The sequence below is a fragment of the Polyodon spathula genome, chromosome 6 (assembly GCF_017654505.1).
Source record: "Polyodon spathula isolate WHYD16114869_AA chromosome 6, ASM1765450v1, whole genome shotgun sequence".
In the NCBI taxonomy this organism is placed as follows: domain Eukaryota; kingdom Metazoa; phylum Chordata; class Actinopteri; order Acipenseriformes; family Polyodontidae; genus Polyodon; species Polyodon spathula.
In genome coordinates this window covers 52,402,356-52,420,847 of record NC_054539.1, presented here as the reverse complement: position 1 = coordinate 52,420,847, position 18,492 = coordinate 52,402,356, and the positions used below count along the sequence as shown (strand labels likewise).

General features: G+C 37.4%; 1 protein-coding gene across 3 annotated transcripts in view; it reads right to left on the bottom strand.

Annotated features, from left to right (window-relative positions):
- Positions 1–12,847, bottom strand: part of LOC121317319 (low density lipoprotein receptor adapter protein 1-like) — a 34,335-nt gene extending 21,488 nt beyond the window's left edge. For all 3 annotated transcript variants that reach the window (XM_041253125.1, XM_041253127.1, XM_041253126.1), the window contains exon 1: positions 12,634–12,847. In XM_041253125.1, coding sequence (XP_041109059.1) covers positions 12,634–12,718 — 85 coding nt within the window. In that variant the 5' untranslated portion in view covers positions 12,719–12,847. The remainder of the gene's footprint in view (positions 1–12,633) is intronic.
- Positions 12,848–18,492: the final 5,645 nt, after the last annotated feature.

Genomic DNA, 18,492 nt, shown 5'->3' with positions numbered 1-18,492 from the left:
TACCCTGTATATAACATGTTAAATGAGCTGCATTTGGTTATATTTTGTAAAGCCATCTCTTTTATACAAGCCTATAAAAAACACCACAATACATTATAGAGAACACTATAACCCAGCGGTGTCCAAAGTTGGCCCTTCCACTCCTGGTCTTGTTCCAACCCTGTTTTTTTTAAATGAACCAATTAAACCTCCATCCAGACCCTGAAGTAGTTAATTAGATAATTTTACCTGTTTAACCTGGAATTGGAATTGCTCTCTAGAACTGATTGGCTACCCCTGCTATGACCCAAGTATAATTTGCACAATGCATATAATAAATGCACAACATGTATAAAACATACAGAGATGTACGATAACAGTTACAGTATTTATTACCTCACAGGTACTGATGCAATTAAGAAGAATGCATTATTTACATGCATCTTCTGTGTCTTTTTTATTGTTTGAAGCTTAGATTTTTGCAATTACAATGTTATTTTAGTCACAGACATATTTACTTTTTTTATTCAATTTAGGAGACACACACTGTTAAAACTGTACATTTCGCTGAGAACAGTAATTATGGCCTTTTTTTCAGGATTTTCCCACAAAGCTCTGTGCAGAGCAGTCATTTGTGGCACCTTGTGGATTATAGTACTGCAGCTAGCAGTTCTATGGGGATGTTGTTCCACATGCACCATCATCCACGAACAGAGTGGTTTAAAGAGCATGCTGCTGGGAAAGTACATGCAGAAGTCTCTCTTGCAGATATCTGAAACTACAGTGAATACAATACTGTGTGTGTTTAGCTTCATTGCCCAGTTGATTAATGATGAAAGTTGATGAATAACAAAAATTTAAAAATATAGTGTTGCTGCAATGTACATTTACACAAGTAAATATGAAAGTAACTACCTGGAGTTCACTGTTAGTTCATTACAAAGGATGAAGGTGTGGTATTGTAGTTATCTGCTTTATAGTACAATGATAAACCTTCTAAAGTGCAAATAAATATTTGATCCATGTGTTGTTGTCAAATCTCATACTGCTGCTATATGGCAGAGAAAATGACATGGAGTTAATGATTTATATTTTGGTAGGATAATTCTGTGGAATGATAGACACCTAATAGTTAAAGGTCATACACAATGTTTTTCTTTTATTCTTATTGTACAAAACATCTACTATAAAAATCTAGGACACTATACGAGCTATTAAGTGGGGCACGGTCAAACTAGAACAAGGTGTGAAATAATCAGTTTCCATTCTGCCTGGCAGCAGAAAATAGTACATTCATTCCCACAAGGACCAAATGAAAAACGTAAGCTGCCAGCCCATACCCGCCTAATTATAGTGTCTAAAAGTAGAAGAGTTATGGCTGGATTCACGGACCCTGATTGGCTGTAATATTGGACATGTAGTTCAAGATCAGGATCTGTGAAATCAGTCGGACATATCTAAGTGTCACATCATTCTGATTTTACAATCATGCTAGATGCTTGTCAGCTCATAATTATGTTTACGGATTAACCCTTTATACTAATCTTTGTGTTCTAGAAGTTCTTGATTCAAAGATATGATTGACTTTGGAGCAAGTTTTCATAAAGTTTTTAAGGAGTGCAATAAGTGACAGCAAGGAAAGCTAAATTAAGGAGAATTCAAGAGTAAGAATTGATTAATTGTTCCTAGAAGAAATATGAGTTTGCTCATTGAGATGCTAAAAAGTTATTTATGGTTGAAACTTGCTTTGATTGAGGAAGTTGGTTGTGATTGGAAAAGTCATTTAGGATTAATTAAAATGGATATATTCCAGTTAGAAGATGAATTACAAAACTAAAGATGCTGGTGTGCTAATTTCATGCACCAGCCCCCTGCACCCTCCAAGCGACGGACCGTTGGAACGGTTCAATTTCATGCTTGCAGCCCAGTTGGCAATCTCCACCACCACCCACCATCAATTCCCTTTGATTATCAAAGGTTGACTGCCTGCACTCCTGTGCTCCTTTGTTGGGGAGAGAACTCCACACCCCACTGCAATGCCAGACACCACAGAAACAATGGGCCCAAGTACGTATACCAGCAACTATGACGTCCGAGCACAGGGCAGGCACTTCAACCCTGGAGAGCTTGTGTGGGTCTTCAGCCCCAAGATGGACAGCTTGTTGTTCAGTCCATGTGAAGTATTGAAACGCATTGGGGAAGTAGTCTATAGAGTTCAACTACCACACCACAGACAGTGCGTGGTTCTTCACTGAGATAGACTCGTACCCTACCAAGACCAGAGAGGTGCCCTGACACCCCTTTCCATCTCCCCTTGTCCTCCCAATTCTCCTGTCCCTGAGGATTACCACCTTTCTCTCAGCCCCCCTCCTGACATCAACCCTAAATGGACCACACCCCAAGTCCATGGCGACAGCACAGACTGTCCCGACATTTCCGGGATTTTGTTGGTCCCTCGGGGATGAAGGACCTTGAAGGGGGAGCTATGTCAAAGGTCTGCGAGGTCAAGGTCACTAGACTCCTTGCTGTAGGGAATGCTTAATTGAGATTTAACCTTTCAGGAAAAGGGACACTGAACTAAGGTTGCTATGGAACACTGTAAAGGGACTGTTTGGGACTGATGGGCTGGCGCCAGGAGGGGTATGATTAGGGGCGCTATAAAAGCAGCTGGGTGCCCTCACGAGAAGAGCGTCAGGATCAAATGAAGAGACTGATTGTATACAGTACACGGTTGTTTTGTGTAGTCGAGGCCTACAGCGACCAAGTGCATTGAGAAGCCTGTAAACAGTTAATTGCAGCCACTTCTATTAGCTTAAAAGGGACTGCCAGCTGCTACAGCACGTTTAGTTGGCACCCAGAAATTGTACAATAAATAAACCTTGACTTGGCAACTGCAACATCTTCTCTCTGGTCTCCTTCAGTGGTGAAATGTTAGAATATGTTATAAACTGATGGTTTTATGTTGTCTTATTCAAGTAAAATAATTACTTGTTGCCTGAATTAACTAAAGCCTCAATAAAAACTTAAAATGGGTTGCAGCATAATGCATTTTGTTACCGCTATAGTAATATTTTATTGGAAGAATTATTATAAATATTACACAAACCAGTTTAAGTGTATACTTTGTATAAGTGTATAAATATTAATAAAAAATAGGTTATATATGTAAACAGGTTAGACTGTAACAACAACACATATATATATATATATATATATATATATATATATATATATATATATATATATATATATATATATATCCCTTTTTCCAATTAAAATTGGTTTTCAAAAAAGAGCATTACTAAACCACGTGGTGTAGTGGAAACATGTTTCTAAACATATGCTCTCAAGGGTTCAGGCATTAATAATTGGTGTGACAGTGAAATTCTTGCACTTAGTAGTATGAATGATTCCTAGCTTACATATTCATCAAATGCTATCCTGCATGCCACTGAATTGTAATTAAGAACTGCATTTCAATCAATAAAGTGAGTTAGGTATGTCACTGACCAAAGTCACTTATTCTATGTTTCATATGAGCAGTCTACATTCAATAAACAGTTCTGAAAATATATTTAAAGAATATTTGTATGACATACATTTTTAATACATATAATACGGTATACTATAGTATACTCCATTTTGTTTACTTTTTTTCTATCTTGCTTTTTAAATTTACATGATTTTAATTTGTATGGTATTCATTACATAACCTTATTTCTGAAATTTGTTGTTAAATTACTATGAAGATGTCACATCATAATAAACTTTCAAGTAGCTGAAGTAATGATAACGTGTTTTGATGCAAGATAACATGGTTTGACCCATAGTCTTTACAGTGTGTTTACACTGCCGACAAGCAATTCTTTGGGGTCAAACGGCTTGAGACCAAGATCACTGATTGTTAACTGGAATTTCATTTCACATTTGTTGTAGGCAGCCTCTCCACGCTGTTGGCAAAGGGACATTGATAAGTACTGTACTTGGTTGTATGCATGAGGAGGTTTATCAAAGTACAGATAATATCAAATGAATCTCTCTGGAAACTGAAGGAGTTGTACAGTGCATTAGAAACTTCTGAAATGTCATCCGGAAATGTCAGCTGACGTACATTCCCAGCAGTTCGTTACAACCACAGCACTGGATAATTCTTAGACTTAGTCATGGACTGGCTATGGTTTTCATTTGTATTTCAAAAGCTATAACGTCAACAACCCTCAGCAGCAGCAGACGTGATATCACCAATGCGCCAAACAATACACTGCAGAACCAGAAGAATTGAAAACAAGGATATCTTTTAGATTAAAAAAAACTGCAGCGCTGGCCTTGAATCACTTCACAAACTTACAATAAGACAAATACCTCTGTATTTCAAAGGTCAGGAGAAAAGTTTCAGCACAGCACCTCAGCTATCTCATTAGATGTAGAGGAAAGGAATTTTGAATGTGACAATGCCACTTTTTTGTTAAATATTATGTTTAATCGTGAAATATCTATTCTTAGACTACAAAGTGCCGTGAAATAAGCAATTGTTTTTTTCCATTAAAAAAATACAGCCCAGATTATAGGTGTTCAATACATCATATTACTGGTATAAAAATATATTATATTAAATATATCTATTATATTAAAGAAGATAAGGTAAATGCAGAATTCAATAATAAATACATTACAACATATTATATCCAACAATTAAGATGAATTGCCCGTGTTAAAGGACACACACACATTTTTTGGTTTTATTCTGTATTATACAATGAAACCTGTACATCTGGCAACAAGTGTTCAGTTTCATTTTGGGAGCATCTGTGAACACAGCATTCTGCCCGGAGGTTTATTTTCTAATGTACATTTATTTTTATTTTCTAAGGTACATCTCTGGGGTCTTCAAGTGGGCACCTTCCATCCTCTGTGTTTCGTGGACTAGCTCACGACACCGCAAGAGGGCTAGTATAATAATAGGAATAGAAACTAAAAATAATGTGTGTGTCCTTTAACACAGGTAATGCATCTTAATTGTTGGATATAATGTGTTGTAATGTATTTATTATTTAATTCTGCATTTATCTTATCTTCTTTAATACAGTATAATACATGCTGACTATATTTTTATACCAGTTATATGATGTATTGTACACCTATAGTCTGGGCTGTATTTTTTTTTAAATGTAAAGAAATTGCTTATTTCACAGCACTTCACTTAGATATTTCAATGTGTACAATGCAGCAGCATGATTTATTTTGTGTAAATGGTAGGCTAATGTAAAACAAAATTGCAATAGGTATTGCATTGTACAGATGAAGTTTACATTTTACAAAAACAATGTTATTTTGATTTTTGCACCTTTGCATGTATAGACGTTCTCCTTCAGGCACCCTCTGCTGCAGCAAACCACAACTCAACTCCCACTATTTATTTAAACAATGTCTCTCAACTTTAGAGATCTCGTTAAGAAGAAGCAACAAATATTTAAATTAGTATATTGCAGCTCTCTTCATTAACATATTTTCTCTTAGTACATATGGCAAAATATTTACTTTGCTAAGTGTTGCAACAAATGGTTCCTGAAGTTTGAACTGCATATTTTTACTATACAATTACAAAAACTGGATCAACAGCCAGATTTGTATTTGAATGCCACCCTCAACCCCATCACTGCCAGTTACTGGCTTCTTTAAATTGGATGTCACTTAATTATAGAAGGCAATTACACTGGGTACTTTTTGTGTGAAAAAAATGGTTTGTTGCTACAGGTAAACATACCCAAGTATAGTTTGCAATCTAGTCTTGCACTTATTTATCAAATGCCTTGGAGAAGGTCCTGGGTTGGCCATTTAGCTACAGCACCCCCTATGGCACGGAATAGTCTGGATAAGAGTATCTTGGATATGATCGAGCATCAGATACATAACCCAAATGTATTAGTTAAATGAAGAATTTAGATTACATTTACTTCAATGAGTAGGTTCCAAGAATTATCGAAGTGTAAATGTTTCTGATCCCAGATTGAACGTATGATGAGATTGTCTTTTAGAGTGATGTTGTTTTAAGGGATGTGAAATTACTGCTGTCTGTTTCTGGTCATCTTGCCAGGACACTCTCTATAAAAGAGGCCTCGTCTCAATGTTTTTTTTTTTTTTTTTTTTTCCTGGTTAAAGAATGAATAAATAAATAAATAAATAAATGAGAGAATTCCCCACAAGTTATTGGAAAGGATCTTTGTATTACCCTATGCAATTAAAGGGAAGATGGATATTTTCCTAGACTTTTGTCTAATGTCTAATCTAAATCCAAACAAAATGTTATGGTCACAGGTCAAATTCAGTGTATGACAGGTAATTATTCATAGTTCATATTAACATAATTATTTAAAGACTTCTAATGTGTTTGGCAATAAAAAAAGAGTAGCTTCAAATTCATGTTTTCATAGTTTGTTGGTCTCTTTACCATACCTTTTATGATGTGTACAATAATTCTAAGTGGTTCTTTTTGCAATTACTAAAATATGAAGTCTATGTTAAACACTTTGTTCTTGTTGCCAGCCATAGACAAGTATCAGCATTTATAACGCACAAGACTAAGCTGCTTTAGGTTACATCATTTGTATGTATAATGCTCATTTTTTGTATAACATGCATTTCATGTATAAAGTGCACATCTTTTAAACTACCTTGTCAAAAACACCAAATTATAATTTAAAGAATACTATTACCTGGTATACTATCAACATTGTATGTGGCATGCCACCTGTATATAACATGCAGATGAAGGGTTGAAATAAATGAGTTAAATATGTAGTATGAAAATGCTGTCTGTGTAGGCTATGTTGAAATATGGATAGGTAAGTCAGCACTTTACAAGGACATCACACTTGGCTGTGTGCCGAGAACATCTTGTGATACTTTGTTTCCTTTTAAGATGAATATACATTCTGCTGCACGTACACACTATTTTGTATTGTTTGTGCATTACTATAAAAACCTGTAACTTGGAACTATGTGTCAGAGAAGTATTAACAGATTGACTGTGAACTGTTGTCTCTCCAGAATTCTGCTTAATAAAACTACTGCTTCATATCAACTCTCTGAGAATCTTTATTTAAAATGTGGTCATACATAGACATTCTCCTTATTTGTATACAGGGGTGCAGTTTTAGTCTTATAATAATTATAAAATAGTGTATAGTGCCACATATTTGTACTGCAGCAAAAAGATTCAAGTTTCATAGTGGCTGATCTAGCCTGTGTTATGTGTCTATGGCTTGGAACTAGAACAATGAGTTGCTTCTGAACTTAGGGTAAAAGTTAGGGTCAGGTCAGGGTCAGTGTTAAGTGTTTCTCTTGACTTATTCACTATAAAAGTGAATAAGTAAAGAGAAACATATTTCTACAAACACGTACAGCAATACAAGCTTATATTTTATTCTACTACAATTGAACTGCATTGTTTACATTTACTGGTAAACAGAAGTGTCATCCATAAGATTCATTTAATGGAAGTGAATAAACTTTTTTTTTACTTTATCTTGAAAATATGTTAAAATGTTCTCTTACTGGTCTTGAATAGTTTCAACAGTGAAGTTATCGTGTTCAACAAAAAAGTCCTTCAAAAGGAAAGACAGCTAGTACAGCATGTGCAGTATCTAATCCGAAGTTACCATTATTAACGAATGTACAAGTTGGTGTGCACCTTATACAAGATAGAAGACAGGAGATTCATTCTGTTTAATGTAGCAATAAGCTGGTGTTCAATGTTCTGTTTGAACAACGAGCTGCCTGTATTTGAGGCCTGGGGGTAGCCTGCCTTGTTGCACTCTGTAATTATATGCCCACTCAGTCTCAGACTGGCACCATTCACTGCAGCTAATTAGACTCAATAACAGTTAATCATATGAAAATAATGTGTTTTGAATTCTTTGACTGCACTTGCAGCATGTGGCCTGGCTTGTATGATCTCAGCAGATGTACACCATACTGTTCCAGATACTGAAGTAGTAGTTTCAGGCTTTGAACTCTTGAAGCAAAACCCAGGCCAGCCACAAATCAAGACAAAACACACTACTACATTACTTCTTTAAAGATTTGTGACTATTAGAGTTGATACAATAAGGTGTCATCTCCACTTAGCCTCAATTAAGTGTGACTCACATTAGGAAATGTAATACATATACAGATATAGCCAATGTACACTACCATACCCTGATGTGTCAGTTATCACAAAGTCACCACTGAATAGGAACATCGAGCAGCTTTGCCTCTGCTCTAATTCTACTAAGATTGAAACAGCAAATTAAAAAACACTTTTATCTAAAGAGTCCTGCCCAAATTATGTGATCATTTTTCAGCTCACTACACTCATTACATTGATTACTGATGGATTTAGGAACAATTTCCTAGTCTGAACATGCAGTATGTATATTGGTTACCATGTATTTAAAAAACAATAATCTGGTACCACAGACACAGATTAGCACTAAGCACATTGTTCAAAATACGACGGACTGACAATAGCCTTATAAACAAAGCTGAGAATATGGGTCTTTCTTCCCTACACCAGAGAGGTCCAGGTAAGGGATTTATAAAGGCTGATGAGTATCATCACAACCAAAATAAACCAGGCTCATTTATACAGTATTCACTTTGATAGCAAGGTCACAGGTGCGGTATTTTATAGAAAGTTGACACAGTCACAAATGTGAAGCACCATAGTGGTTGCTACCTGCTCCCTGTCTACATTCAGACTGGACCTGTTTTCTTAATCAGATGTTCGATATGACTGTATGAAATTCATTGGATTTGACTCTTTGGTTCACACCTGCTTTTCATGGAGGTTGCTCGACCTCAGAGATTACCAGAAGTAAATATTTGCTAAATAAATGTATTGTACTGTACCTTAATCTAAACTTTACAAAACCCCCAAAAACAAAGTTTGTCAGTGGGTAAAGAGACCAACAGTATTGTGCCTTATTTATCAGAGATGGTTTATGAGGGGCATAAGTATATTAACAGTTCTGATACTATTTTTAAAGGCTATACAACTCCAGGTACAAAAAGCACACTCTTACAAATAAAGTGGCAGAAAAGTGTCAGTGTTACATTGAGTACTATATTGATGGCCATTATTGACTGTGTCTCCCTCAAAGATTTATTAAGGTTTCATGTACCTGGAACATTTTACATTATTCTATTTACACCTGAAGGCTTAAACCTAGTGACCTGCACTCGGTTCAAATCAGGTCATTTGTTTAAAGTTAGCAGTATTGTGTTACTACATTCTGTGAAGATCATTTGGTGGCAGCCTATTCAAGGCCATTCGTCCCAATAAATACACTAACAGTGTGATACAATATGAGCAGGCAACTATGTCAGTTCGGTTGTTCATTAAAGGTATTGTATGCAATACACATTTTCTGTTGCTAACTGATGTTGATCCCTGGACTCCTTTAACAACAGAACAACAAAAATACAATATTGTTTGCTCCTGATCAAAGTTTCAACAAGGAGAAAAAATGTAAATATAACTAGAATTAAACTAAGGCAAACATTACAAGAACCAAGCCCATTATTTCACATTCTCCTGTAAGATAGAAAAATAGGTGTAATGTACATTGCATATTTACAGCCTCTTGTATAAAGAAAAGGTCTGAGTTTGTCTCCTTGTATCCATTATCAGGTTGACCTCTTTGTAGAAATACAGTACCTTTTTGAGACAGGTCAGCAAGGAAGCAAAGATAATCAGTTCTGTCCTTTCAGGTCTCCCTCCTCAAGAAACTGTTGAACCACCTACCCTGTGCTGGCAAGCCATTTAAACCTTACAGTTTTTCCTTTGATCTTTACCACACATGACATGAATCCACTGGTAAAGCTGAAACCAACTCATAATTTAACTTGAAGAATAAACATACAGATGTAATCCAGAAATGTTATTCTTATCTGCAGGAAGTCATTTAAATATTAATACATCACAGTACTTTGGCTTAATGTTTCAACCCCTCTCAACAAGCCCTAGCTATCACTGCAGGATGGTGTATGGCTTGCTTACTAATGGCTGAGTCTATTTAAAGTGACTAGTATTGTAAATTATCAAGAGACATTGTTAGTTATTGTTTCATATGTGTGAGGTGTCAGAAAGTGGCTTTGGTTAGAGCCTAAAGGGATCATTACAGACAATATAAGTTGACCACTGATTGTGACAACGGATAGTGGTGTCTTAATAAAGTAATTCTCCTGCAAAGTATTGCTTGCAGGAATGGAACAGGCTGTGATTGTGACAAATTGAGACCACAAATCACCACATAATTTTAAGCTGCAGAATCCATGCAGCTCAGTTTGCATAACAGTAAACTATTTCCAAAAAATATGGTTAGCAGGTTTCAGAACAGGTTATTTGGTCAGCTCCCAGGAAACACTACAATCATACTTTTTACATATAGTATGGCAGAGATCTACATTTTATAAAGCTACAGTGTTACACATCTAGTGAGTCCCCAAAAGGCTAAAGAAAAAGGCATTAGAAAAACGTAATGAACAAAGGGATTGACACATAGAGATTGGTGTGGTTTGTAACTATTTGGTAATCTCACCAGCAAAAAATAATAAAATAAAACAAAAACAGGAACACTCTTAAAGTAGAATTAGTATTGTGAATATAAGTATAATATCATTCCACCATTGTCAACCATTCCCCCAAGTGTCTCATTCACAACAAGATAAATTAATTGAAAGGGTTCAAGTCTCGTTGTACATTGAGGGCAGTACGCGTAGTAGCATGCTTTTAGATGTGAGGAGGCTTTGTTTATTCTTAATTACATACTGTTAATTTCCCAACTACATTATAATTCAAGAATTGGGTTACTGTTATCCAGTGCTGCTTTCCTAAAAATAAATATTATTTTCAATTGACCAACAAGTTTTGGAGATAAAGATGTCTTGCAACAATCTTGTTAAGTGGCAGGGTTTTAGTGCTTCATTGAGCTGCAGTTGCATTTGCTCATTGTACAGTAGCTTGTGTTATCACAAAACATAAACATGTTAAATATGACACACATTAATTTACACGAGTCATTTGAAAGAAAAAACTTAGGGTGGGAGGTCCTTATAACCTTACCTGGAGTCATTTTTAAACCTGTTTTGGAATGTTCAAAGTCTTACTTGTATTTATTATATCATCCCTTGAGAGAATCTCTTGAGAAGTTTACCTAACCCATTCAGAATGTGCCCTAGTAAAAAAATACATGCATCAATGTGTGTAAAATATGGAAATAATATATACATGGTAATGATAACTCCAATCTGTATTTCTTCATCCTTTCCTTTGAAATGCTGATTTTCATTCCTCTCGGGATGAATGTAGCATTTCCACGGAAACACTGAATGAATAAGTAGGATTTTGCTATAAAGAATAATTATGTCCTTCACTTTTGTAATATCAGAACAGACAAAGAAAACCCATTTTAAACTTACAAGTAATCAGTACAGTATACCTTTCACATGAATTTTCATTAGTGTTGTACATGGTCTATAGCATGGTGTCCTCCCTTACTGTACAAACTATAAACTGTCTTCCTCCTTGCTCTTCTGCTCCTGGTTTATAGTAAATATGGTGATGATTAAAAATCAATTAGGAAATAAACCATTACCTGATGAACAAACTGTCAAGATTCACCCCTGTAGTATCTGACTTCAACATTACAGTGAAATACATTCCCATATTCTAGTGCTGTATTGAAATGCAGGTTAGAATGCAGAATTTCATTTTGGACAGGCTTTCTTCACTAATGGGGTGTACTTTTAAAATTAAGAATTATACTATAATTACTGTCCTATTACGAGTGTGCCATGACATTACTTACAATTTATTACCACTGTAATTAAGAATCTTTGAATGAGTGTTACGTTAAGCAGCGTGTTAAACATGAGGTTTGTAAAACATATATTATTATTATTATTATTATTATTATTATTATTATTATTATGAAGCAAGTGAACAGGTACATATTTGCAGCTTTTCTCCCATATTTATATTGCAGAGGCCCAATGAAACTCGACTTGATGCTGCTTATCATTAGAAAGTCTGTTTCATGTTTTTTTTTCCAGTTGTGCTAGTAGGACTAGGGTAAACCATGATCAGTATCTATATTGGAGTATGCATTAATTTGTTAAAAAGAGCTTGATGACGTCTTAAGTTTAAAATCAGATCATAAAGCTAAATACAGCTTTATTGTATAGTGTCAAATCATCTTTAATAGTTCTCTTCAATGGCAAATATAACCACGGCTCAAGAAATTCACCAGCACTAGGACCCTGCGACAAGATTCATGACGGACCGGGGCGTAAGAAAATATAAATGCAATTTGCAATAATGCTTTAAATTCCCATTCTTGATACAGAATATTGCATACCAATCTTTAAAAAAAAAAAAGTATGTATAGCCTAGTGTTATAAAAAAATTGTTCAACCCCAAATCTAAACTCAATTTCAGGAATTTCTTGAAAAATCAACCCTTTCTTACATTGACCTAGGCGTTAAGGTAAAAAGCAAGTTGCCTTTTGTTTATGCCTTCGCTCACATTAGCAGCAAGGAGCTCACCGGAGCGAAATTCAAAGCTTTGTTAAACTGTCACAAAATGACAAAGTTAATAAGTGAAACACTCACTCTCATGCTTGGATGTGCCCCATGTGTGTCTGGGTATTCCGGGGCTCTTGATGATGGCTCTCCCTGCTGATTTTAATGCATCCATGGTGAGGTGTCGAGTAACGTCTTTCTCCGTCTCAGCCTTGATAAGTGTGCAGCGAGTCAGTGAATCAAGGGCTGAGATTAGGCACCGGCTGAATGCTGTACTACTACAATACCGTAGTAACTGGCTTCCTCGGATAAATGACACTGTGGAATTGTGTGTAACTCCTCACCGCCCCCCCCCCCTCCTATTGTAAAGGGCCATCTAGACAGTGGGTGACCAGCTGACAAAAAAATATGTAAAAATGTTGCCTTGTAGGAGAATAGAATCATTGTTGCACGGTCACAGTGTCTTATAATAGTAACAATCGTCTGTCACAGGGTTGGCCCTACTAATAAAAAGTCATAATATATTTATTATTATTATTATTATTATTATTATTATTATTATTATTATTATTATTTATTATTATTATTTTTTGTAAATACTAGATTTGGACACTCTTGGAACTGTTGCAAATTAAGATGTTCTTTTTTTTTATTTGTTTGTTTGTTTGTTTGTTTTCCTGGACAGAATTTTATAAGTAAAAAATGACAAAATATGACAAATAAATACTGTAGGACCTACATCTGTTTTTAGCTTAGCTTGTTACACAATCAGTATTTCAACACTGATGAAAAAGACTGCATTAATAACATTCTCCTGTTGTATGTATAGAAATACAATACAATACAATACAAATCCTTTAGTTTGAGTGCTTTGCTACATAATGCGCTTCTGTGACAGATTTTATATTCAAACAGTGAATATTAATTCAGTCCTGGCATGCACTCAAGTGTATTCAAATGGTGCCATAAGAAATTACATGGTATGCTAAGAGGGACAAGACAGGAGTACGATTAACGTGCGTTAAAAAAATTAATCTTCCCAAAATGTCAATCACTGAAGTTAACTGCGATTAATTTACATCTGTTAGGGTTGATATTAAAATGACAAAAGTATAGAAATGCAATGTTAGGGTTTTGGACCCCAACTCTGCATCCCCCCCCCATCCCTTACAAGCAGTGGAAGGAGTAAAGCAACACAAGCAAGACTGATCATAGACCGCCATGATCAGTTAAGACAAACAACATACAACTCTCTGCACATACCGCTAGACATCCATCAAACAAAAATCCCATGTGTCTATGGCACTCCAGGACCAGGGTTGCCTACCCCTGCACTAGCCCATGTAAAGATAGTTTCATAAAAGTGGATGTAGATTTCAAACACCTCCATTGTGCCGGTTGGCGATATCATTGTTTCATGCATCTGTCGCATAGGTGTCCTGTTTTTGAAGGACTCCCCTCGACATGTTACTCTGTGAGTGTTGGCCCAACACCCCTTCCTCCCCTGCAAAAGACTGTTATGCCATTGAACATCTGCAATTCCATATAACAGACTGTGTTCTTTTTGACTGAATTTGGGGATCTGCTATTTATATTGACAGTCAAATATGATAGGATTCTTTTATTGGGTGATTATAATTTTCATGTTGGCATTGATACTGATTCTAATTCCTTGGAATTTTTGAGGCTACTGGATTCCTTAGATTATATTCTGCATGTCAAATGTCCTACACATAATTGTTGCCATACTTTAGATCTGGTAATATCTCATGGTTTAGCTGTTAAGAACATCATAACCCTAGATCTTACTATTACTGATCATCTTGCCATGCTTTTTGAGGTGAATCTGACCATATCAACAAAGACTGTGGACCGTGCATTTAAATCCTGGGTAATTAATTCTTCAACTGCCGTTAAGCTTTCTGATGTCTTGAGCTTATTCACACTCTTTGAGTCCTCATCAGTAGATGAGCTGGTTAATACTTACAACACTGCCTTGACTGGTATCTTACCTTGGTTCAATGATACAAATCGTAAGAAATCTCTGGCAATACTAGACATCAGAAATGAGATTCCACAGACACCGTCTATTAAGGAAGACTCCAGCACAATTTTATCAAGTACATCTATTAAGGCTACTATGGTGGCTTTTTCTAGTTCAACATATGAGAGCCACTACATGCTCTCGATCCTATTCCAACAAAACTATTAAAAGATGTTCTTGGTGTTATTAACACCCACATTTTAAACACTATAAATGGTTTACACTTTCCTCCTGTATAATCGTGTGGTAGGAAATGGCGTTGCGGTGAAGTCAGGCCAGAAGGCGGAAGAATAACAAACCAGGCAGGTACTGCAGTTCAAAGACGCAGTGTGCGCCATTTTATTTCAAACACAAAAATAAATAAAATACTTAAAAACACTGCTCACAGAGCACAGAAAATAAAAGATTTAAACAAAACCAAAATCACAGATACCAAATAATATGACCAGGCTGGGCAATAGCCTTCACTGATCTTACTTTTAAATTAAGTTTCGTTTTGTTTTGTCTCTCCTGTCTCGCATTTTTTAATGTGGATGGGGCTTCCCATCCACGCTGCAAACCTTATACAAAACAAAACCACACGGCTATCCCGTCATATTTACATATATAAAAACATTAGAACATAAGAACATAAGAAAGTTTACAAACGAGAGGAGGCCATTCGGCCCATCTTGCTCGTTTGGTTGTTAGTAGCTTATTGATCCCAAAATCTCATCAAGCAGCTTCTTGAAGGATCCCAGGGTGTCAGCTTCAACAACATTACTGGGGAGTTGATTCCAGACCCTCACAATTCTCTGTGTAAAAAAGTGTCTCCTATTTTCTGTTCTGAATGCCCCTTTTTCTAAACTCCATTTGTGACCCCTGGTCCTTGTTTCTTTTTTCAGGCTGAAAAAGTCCCTTGGGTCGACACTGTCAATACCTTTTAGAATTTTGAATGCTTGAATTAGGTCGCCACGTAGTCTTCTTTGTTCAAGACTGAACAGATTCAATTCTTTTAGCCTGTCTGCATATGACATGCCTTTTAAGCCCGGAATAATTCTGGTCGCTCTTCTTTGCACTAGAGCAGCAATATCTTTTTTATAGCGAGGTGACCAGAACTGAACACAATATTCAAGATGAGGTCTTACTAGTGCATTGTACAGTTTTAACATTACTTCCCTTGATTTAAATTCAACACTTTTCACAATGTATCCGAGCATCTTGTTAGCCTTTTTTATAGCTTCCCCACATTGCCTAGATGAAGACATTTCTGAGTCAACAAAAACTCCTAGGTCTTTTTCATAGATTCCTTCTCCAATTTCAATATCTCCCATATGATATTTATAATGTACATTTTTATTTCCTGCGTGCAGTACCTTACACTTTTCTCTATTAAGTGTCATTTGCCATGTGTCTGCCCAGTTCTGAATCTTGTCTAGATCATTTTGAATGACCTTTGCTGCTGCAACAGTGTTTGCCACTCCTCCTACTTTTGTGTCGTCTGCAAATTTAACAAGTTTGCTTACTATACCAGAATCTAAATCATTAATGTAGATTAGGAATAGCTGTAATACTGATCCCTGTGGTACACCGCTGGTTACCACACTCCATTCTGAGGTTTTTCCTCTAATCAGTACTTTCTGTTTTCTACATGTTAACCACTCCCTAATCCATGTACATGCGTTTCCTTGAATTCCAACTGCGTTCAGTTTGAGAATTAATCTTTTGTGCGGGACTTTGTCAAAAGCTTTCTGGAAATCTAAATAAACCATGTCATATGCTTTGCAATTATCCATTATTGATGTTGCATCCTCAAAAAAATCAAGCAAGTTAGTTAGGCACGATCTCCCTTTCCTAAAACCATGTTGACTGTCTCCCAGTACCCTGTTACCATATAGGTAATTTTCCATTTTGGATCTTATTATAGTTTCCATAAGTTTGCATATAATAGAAGTCAGGCTTACTGGTCTGTAGTTACCTGGTTCAGTTTTGTTTCCCTTTTTGTGGATCGGTATTACGTTTGCAATTTTCCAGTCTGTCGTTACCACCCCTGTGTCAAGAGACTGCTGCATGATCTTGGTTAGCGGTTTGTAAATTACTTCTTTCATTTCTTTGAGTACTACTGGGAGGATCTCATCCGGCCCAGGGGATTTGTTTATTTTAAGAGCTCCTAGTCCCTTTAACACTTCTGCCTCAGTTATGCTAAAGTTATTTAAAACTGGATAGGAACTGGATGACATGTGGGGCATGTTGTCAGTATCTTCCTTTGTAAAAACTTGTGAAAAGTAATCATTTAACATATATTTGCTATTTTTTTTTCTTCCTCTACGATTTTGCCATTTGTATCTCTTAAACATTTAATCTCCTCTTTGAATGTTCTCTTGCTGTTGTAATATTGGAAAAACATTTTGGAATTGGTTTTAGCTCCCTTAGCAATGTTCATTTCTATTTCTCTCTTGGCCTTTCTAACTTCCTTTTTGACTTGCATTTGCAGTTCTGTGTACTCTTTCTGCGTACTTTCTTTTTGGTCCTTTTTTAATGCTCTGTAAAGTGCCTTTTTTCGCTGAATATTTTTTTTAATTGATCTATTAAACCATTTTGGCAATTTAGTTTTACATTTAGATTTGTCTACTTTAGGGATGTAATTGTTTTGCGCCTCTAGGCTATATTTTTGAAGAACAACCATCCTTCTTCTGTGGGTGTTTTCTCTATTTTACTCCAATCTACTTCTGTTAGTCTCTGTTTCATGCCTTCATAGTTTGCTTTTCTAAAATTGTAAACCTTACAAAACACACGACGATTCACCGTCATATATACAAGAACCAAATCATAATACAAACACAAAATAAGACAGGGGCAGAGGGGGAAACCCCCGTTATAAAATAAACAAACACCTATAAATAGCAGGGCTTTCATATCGCCGTGCAACATATTCCCCCCCACCCCCCTTGTGCAACACACACATGGCCCCAACGGCCACCTCCCCCCTTAGCCTCAAAGTCCCAGAAGAGGGGGAGCAAGGTGACGATGGGGGTGGCCATGTTGGGATGTCCTTCTTCCCCTACTCCTTCATGGCTGGCAGCTCCCTCTTCCGGGGCTTCAGCCACTGTTTCTCCTGCTGCAAAAGTGCGGCTTGGGAAGATGGTCTCTTGACATGCCCTCCCCCCCCGTACTTTTTAGCCGGCAGCTGCCTTTTCTGAGGTGCCAGCCCCAGTGCTTCCTTGCAAGCCAGGCAGCGGCCCCAGGTGAAGCAGAGCCCTCAGCGACCCCAGGTGAAGCAGAGCTGTCAGCAACCCCAGGCGATGTGGGACCTTCAGCACCCCCAGACGAAGGGGGACCCTCAGCAACCTTAGGGGATAAGAGAGAGACACAGGCTGCCCCAGGCAATGCGAAGCAACAGGCAGCCCCAGGCAATACAGAGCAACAGGTAGCCCCAGGCGATGCAGATGTCGGGTGGTGCGAGGAAGGCAGCATTGGGCGGTGTGAGGCAGGGCATCAGCGGACCCTCGGGAGGCACAGCACCAGTGGAGGTGACAGCGGGAGGAGATCTAGGCCTAGCTGTGGTGCTGGGGTTGGCCCTCTTCGCAGCCACTGCGGCCGGGCGGTTTTCCCCCGTGCTCCCCTCAGCAACCTATGCAGGGGCTGCTGAGGTCCTGCCCTGGTCCCTCCAATGCTGAAGGGAGAGGCAGCTCCTGCTTCTCTCCCTCTAGCGGGGATGGAGACAGAGGCAGCTCCTGCTGCTTTGCTCCTTGCTCCTGGCGAAGTAACCATTGCGGTCGGGGGGCGACGGATGCCATCTCGCCTACCCTGTCAGCTCTTCCCCTTCTGGCGGTGAAGCCGGCAGGGGCTCATCCCCTTCTGGCGGCCAAGGCGGCAGGGGTTCCTCCCCTTCTGGCTGCAGTGGGGAAATCAGCAGGCATGCTCCC